Source organism: Brassica rapa, chromosome A01 (genome assembly GCF_000309985.2).
Source record: "Brassica rapa cultivar Chiifu-401-42 chromosome A01, CAAS_Brap_v3.01, whole genome shotgun sequence".
Lineage (NCBI taxonomy): Eukaryota > Viridiplantae > Streptophyta > Magnoliopsida > Brassicales > Brassicaceae > Brassica > Brassica rapa.
In genome coordinates this window covers 25743375-25750012 of record NC_024795.2, presented here as the reverse complement: position 1 = coordinate 25750012, position 6638 = coordinate 25743375, and the positions used below count along the sequence as shown (strand labels likewise).

At 37.7% G+C, this 6638-nt stretch overlaps 1 protein-coding gene across 1 annotated transcript; it reads right to left on the bottom strand.

Annotated features, from left to right (window-relative positions):
• Positions 1 to 255: 255 nt before the first annotated feature.
• LOC103842654 (lysine-specific histone demethylase 1 homolog 2) lies at positions 256 to 3363 on the bottom strand. The gene is made up of 2 exons (XM_009119311.3): positions 1186 to 3363; positions 256 to 1103 (listed from the first exon to the last, which is right to left on the bottom strand). The coding sequence occupies exons 1-2, from the start codon at positions 2702 to 2704 to the stop codon at positions 427 to 429; spliced, it is 2196 nt and encodes a 731-aa protein (XP_009117559.1). The 5' UTR covers positions 2705 to 3363; the 3' UTR covers positions 256 to 426.
• Positions 3364 to 6638: the final 3275 nt, after the last annotated feature.

The following is a 6638-nucleotide window of genomic DNA, read 5'->3' as shown; positions in this document are numbered from 1 at the left end:
ACTGTTTGGTTTTCCGCTAGGAATTGCCTTGAAACGTCTGGTAACTTTGAATGCTCGTGGAAAACAAAGCGGTCCACTTTCTGCAAGTAACACACTACTCTCAGCGATGTTAAAGGAAGAGGATCTCATCTACCTATTCCCCTGGAAGATCGGCCATTCACTTGCATATTTTCTCAAATTTCGATGAACGACTGAGAATGAATTTGATAGAGAAGCTAACTACTGTACCATAAAATCAAGAACATACTCAAGACGAAGTATAAACTCAAAAGAGAATTTTGCTATTTTGCCAGGAAACATTTGATTCTCTATTTCATTGTTTGTATACATTTCGCAGTTTCAAAAAAGGTCCAACAATGACAAACGAATCAAAGGCAAAGTATAAACCATGTGATGGTGGGGTTAGTGAAGAAACCGAAGAATGTGTTATTGCCTCGCAACCACACGAGTCCTGCTTCTGCCTTTGCGTGCGTTAGCTATCACACTGATCAATGCACCACATGTGTCTAGTACTGCGTTGCCACCCATCAGTTTTAACCCGAGAGTATTCACCATATACGTCAACTTGCTTTCATTACTGCTCTCTCCCAATTCTTGAAGCTTCTGAGCTTGCTCCCATGATAAGATAGCGTAAAGCTGAAGATGATTAGTTGGATCGTCTTCAAAGCTGTCAAAGCAAACTCTGACTAATCCGAGTGATTTCGGATCATCGGTTGATGGGTTGAAGACAAACGACAACTGTCCAGATGCAATGTCGGGTCTTTTGAACAGATCTTCAAGAACATCGTTACTAACTCCACTGTATCTCTGGACAGGCTTCCTCGGGTAACCGCGAGAAACATTCACAACGCGTTGAATCCGAGACGCTTCCCTTAACCCGCTTAAGTAGGCACCGTGCATTGTTGCTGGATGTTGCCTTGTCGTGGCCTCACCAGCGAAGAATAGTCGGTTATTTACACTTTCTGCTAGAATGTCGTAGTCCACGCCTGATGAACCAACCCTTACATGTGAATATGAGCCATATGAGAAAGGATCACTTCCCCATTTAGTGCAAATCGTCTGTATTGGGTCAGGTACAACAACACCTTTAGGACCATATATGCCTGCAGAGATATCAGTCAAATGACATTATTGGTTAGCACTTAGCAGTAAGAGGTTGATGACGTTATTAAATATTTTATCTACCTCTGAGTTTTTTCATAACACGGTGAAGTAAAGTAGATGGTTCTGTGGACTCAAATCTCTGAGCAGCTTCTCCAGCAACCAAGGCAACTAAAGCAGGGCCACCAGAGACTGTATGGTACGCATAGAACAGAAAGAACTCTCCTCGGTCGATACTACTATCGTTGAGGCATCCAAACGTGTCCAAATCGTCACCCCAGAACACAGACGGGAACAGCATGGCAACTTTGTTCAGAAGACCAAAGCCCAACCTGTCAATGGCTGCTTGTTTTTTCCTAGGCAACTCTGGCTCGAACTTAATACATCTTTTCTTCAAGACACCTAGCGGAACAGTGCAAAGAATCATGTCTCCTTGAAACCTCTGGCTGCCGGAAACGACTTCAACTCCTCTGTCTCCATACCTGATAGCATCAACTCTTTTCCCATAGAGAATAGGTAACCCTTCAGCTAATGCATTTATAAGTCTCCAGTTCCCACCGGCAAGGAAACAATGATCCCCACCCATCTCGTACGGATCATCCTGATCCCAATAAGCAGCCGAAAGATTCGAAAGACAGCCCGCGTTAGCATACTCCAAGTTAGCAAGGTGCCAGTCAAAAAGCTTCCTCTCCTCCGAATCCTTAGCCACACCGTACAACACCCTGAGAGTCTCCAACACCTCACCCAACGAAACCTTATTAGCATCCCCACCCATCATCTCCCTCACCTCAGCAACCTTATCCAGAAGCTTATTAAACCCAAACTCAACGTTGGAGTCAACAGCCTTATCAACAACCTCTCCCTCCGAGTTATACAAAGGACAATGATCCCTCACCTTATGAAGAGGAATAGCAAGCTGCCTAGCAAGAACTCCAAGCGGGTTGGCATGTAGACCAGTGATCACACTCCCACCGAGCTCAACAGCTGCAAACCTCTCCTTCCCTCCCATCCTCTGAGTATAAACTCTCCCCCCAGGACGACTCCTACCTTCCAAAACAACAACTTTAAACCCAAAAGACAAAAGCTGCCTCGCAGCAGCCAAACCAGCAAGTCCAGCACCGACAACAATCACCGAACCTTCACTCCCATCTTCAGGAACATATCCATTAAACAACGGAGACACCCCAAAGTTAATGAAACCATTATACAACAGAAACTCATAAGCAGCGGAGATCAAATGCTCGCATTCACTACTCACAGACTCTCTAATCCGATCTTTAAGCAGCCAAACCCTAACGTTACTCCTCCACCTAGCGACTATATGGTTCCTAACGACGATGTAGTCGTTCTGCTCTTTCCCTCCCAGCTCCCTCACCACGCCGGCGCGGATCTCGTCCTCGAGAAGCTCGTCGATCGGGAAGCCGACGGATAAGGCGATCAGCGCCTCCGTCTCGGTTTCTTTCTCCAGCTGCTGCTTCGTTTTGAACTTCTTCTTCGAGGTTTCGATCGGTTCGTCCATCGCGTTCTCGTCGTAGTTCTTCCTGACTGCTTTTCTCCGTAAAGTCCTCCTCGGAGCCGATCCTTCCGACGACGGATTGTCCATTTTCCGGTGGATTATTCGCTATTCGTTTTCGTTGAGACCTGTTAGCCCTAATCACATCATTGTTTCGCAATCGAGTCTCGTCTACCTCTGATTAGTTAATTGCTTCCGTATAACACGTGATGGCCGAGTTGATCGGAGAAATCCGCCGGTAAAATCTCGCAGAACGGGAGGGATTCGCTTTCTCCGATGCTCCGTCGCGATTCTCGAACCTTTAGTCGGAGTGATTCCAGAAAAAAAAGAAAGTTATGGGTCTACATAAACATGGGCCTTAGACAAATAAAAATCATGCAGGCCCATTGGGTTATTACTTAAATACTATAATCCGTAGGGTATTGATGCTGTGTAGATGATGGTATAATATACAAGGATATAGTATTTTGAAATTTATCAATCACTTTACCCAAGTGGCTAAAGTTTAAAGGTTTCTACACAGGTTTGATATCAGAAGATGCAATTTCTTCGGATTATAAGATCTAAAGACTTATTGAACATTTTAAAATATTGCAAACATAACCATCGATCGTTATGGTTATGTATGGGAAGAACATGTCTATCATTAAATGTCTTGCATGTAAAATTGGATGTCTATCCAAGTCTCATGGAAAGAGCTATATCGTAGAAGTATTGTCTATGAAATTGTTGTTTAAAATCACACATAATTGATTATTATATATATATATATATATATAATAGAAATAAAGATGATCAATTCTCTTAAATAGATTTTTTTTAAGTTTTTGTCACAAAAATAGTCTTCAATAAAAATAATAATTAAAATAGTCATTTTTTGTTTTGAAAATTTTGATTTTGATTTTTGATTTTGATTTTTTTTTTAATTTGAAACTCTATCTCTAAAACTTCACCCCTTAACTCTAAACCCTAAGTCTATATTAGTTAACCCAAAAATAAAAATTGATCATTTTTTTCATTAAGAGTTATTTTTTGTTACAAAAACTTAAAAAGATCTATCATATGGAATTTCTCAATAAAATATTATATGATGATATAATTGACGATTTGACCGATATTAAAAATGAATATTTTAAAATAGAGTTTTAGTTATTAGAGTATAGTATTAACTAAGTTAACTATATAATTAAATTTTAAGATTAAAATAGAATTTGAACTAATTAAAAGATGACAAATGTTTTGTAGTATCTCATGAGTATTTTATGAGAACCTTTCTTCATTGTCTTTCATAATTTCATATTTTGTTTTAATTTTGAGATACTCTTTATTGAGATAGAGGAAGATATGTTACATGTCACTATTGAAACCAAAGCAGCCCATACACAAAGTGGTGTAATGTTGAAGGTAAAGTGGACATGAGAATTTAATGTAACGTAGGGACAGTGTCATTATCTCTCTATTTCATCACATTATGGAAAAATTGACATTTCTCCCCGATTCATATTGTATATATCTCACATGGCCTTTCCACATCTCTCTACTCACATGTCATTTATTTTGTGATCCACATGCTGGGATCAATCAGACATATAAAGATCTTACACCTTATCCATACAGAAAGTAACAAAACTGATTTTTTAAAGTGTAATAAAACAATGGTTAAAACTAGCTCCGTCACTGTGATTAGAACATAGGATTTATAATCATGTGTGTTCATGCGCCTACACGCATAGATCCTATATGATGATTGGATCAGGTGTGTCTATGCCGGTACCTGTATAAAGTGTAATTATTATATACCGTGCTGAAGTTGAATATATACTTGTAATGATTGTTGAATAAGATACCTTTTTCATGACCCTGCTAATAATTGTATACTTTCGAGCTGCATGGGTAAGAAAATGTAGTTGCGGCAAGTAATAGCTCGAAAATGGCATGTAGTGGACCCCCATGTTCATTATTCCTACAGTAGTTTTACATCATGATCTATACATCTGGCCAGTTAAAATATTTGTGTGTGTATAATGGCGCAGATTGAACCATATTGCTATGATAAATTGTTGTTTCAGTCTTTCAGATGATACTAATTACACTACTTTTATTTATTGGTTTTTACTCAAAATGATACTAATAAATGTATTTAATTCAATCTTTTCCTCGGACAACCCACTAGTAAAACTAACATGTAACTCGAAAAAGAAGCAAAAAACACGGTTTTAATGACGGCAGAGACAATTCATTGTATCAGTGTCATTATGAAAAGTGAAAACACATACAATTCGAGGTATAACATATGTCATATGTTACGAGCTAAGCGATTACATATAGGGTCATTGCCTCTAAACATTGTTGTAGGACCGATTAATTAAGTATACGTATAATATAGTAACGATTACGACTATACAATGCCCTATGAAAACGTGATGCAATTTCTTAATCAAAAGTGCCCCGCACGATGTACTCTATTTCAGATTTAACCATATTAAAAATAATCGCTATGCCATTAGACAAAATATCACCGCACAGAGATCAAACTTCCGATACTTTATGCTATGGCATTCAAAAAGAAGTTGAGAAGAAGGCGAGTTCATGATGGCTCTATTAATGTCCTTGAAATATAGCCAACCTCAAACTACGTAAAGACGACGTTATAAAACATAAATGATTTTACTATAGTATTTTTGAGTAATCACCAGAGACTAATTAACATGAGATTAGTGAAGTTAATTGTCTTTGCATACATCATGCCGGCACCTACCCGAGCTAAAAAGGAGTCACTAAACGTGAGTTTTTGTAGATATAACTATATTTTTGCTTCTTAAGAGTTCTTAATTAGTTGAACAAAAAAAAAAGAATTCTTAATTCACGAGAAATAGTATTATACAATAACCCACAATAGTTGTTGATAAAAAAAAAGAAATATTATAATATATAGTAGTTAATATGTGGGTGGCAGTGTGACAGGAGGACACTGATTGAAGCAATGACGGCATTGGCAGCCGTTGATGATGTCCCGTGACGGTGATAGAGCTAACGTCAAAGGACGTCTCTGGGACATACATAAAAAAGCATGGACGATACAAAACTAATCCTCTCAGCTAATAAAAGATTAATCAGATTCAAACAAGAAACTGAACACTGAAATATCTTCTCGAAAGCATTTGGAGTCCAAAAAGGTATCTAACATGTTCCCACCCACAAATCATTAGAATGATGAATTATAATTCATTTCTAGAGATATCGTGGGATCATGCGTAGTGGAAGTTTTATGTTATAGTAGAGGACCACATGATCTGAAGATTTTTTTTAATTTATTTGAAAATTTTGTAAGAAGGAAAATAATGAAATTAGAGAGATAATGATTAGAGGGATGGTGTGGCTTGGACGGACCCACGATGGTTTACTACATGACACCCGAGCCCTGAACTACCTGTGATTGTGCTCTGTTCTATACTTACACATAAGCTGGACCATTTGGTCCACTTCCTCTTTATTTTGTGGCTTACACAATAGTATAAAGTGTTAATTAACTTGCTTATTGTCTAGTTAACCCGATCCGATTTATTCCTCCTTTATTTTGAATTCATGCAAAGTCAATCACGGTTCTTCTTTTTTAAGGAACTTGTTTAGTACTTTTTGTCAAATAAAAAAATTTGCTTCGTTTAGTTTTGAACGGTTTGTTTATAATGATGTACTATTGTACCTTATGATCAACGTAATTAATTATATATTTTTCTAATGAAACTTTCGAAATTTTAATTAGAGTGTCGGCTGTGTGACCTTTCCGAGGTTTTGTTTGTCATCGTGAGGGTATTAAGGAGATCTAAAGACATGATCACAACTCACAGGGCTACAAAAATTTAAATTCAAACTAAAGAGTTGTTATATGTATATTATGTAGTACTATACTAACTTCTTCTGATAAAGGAGAAAAGGGATATATATAGAACCAAAATAAGTATCTTCAAGTTCAAGCAATTTTCGAATTAAGCAATCTCAAATTCATGTTACCAGTAACAGATTT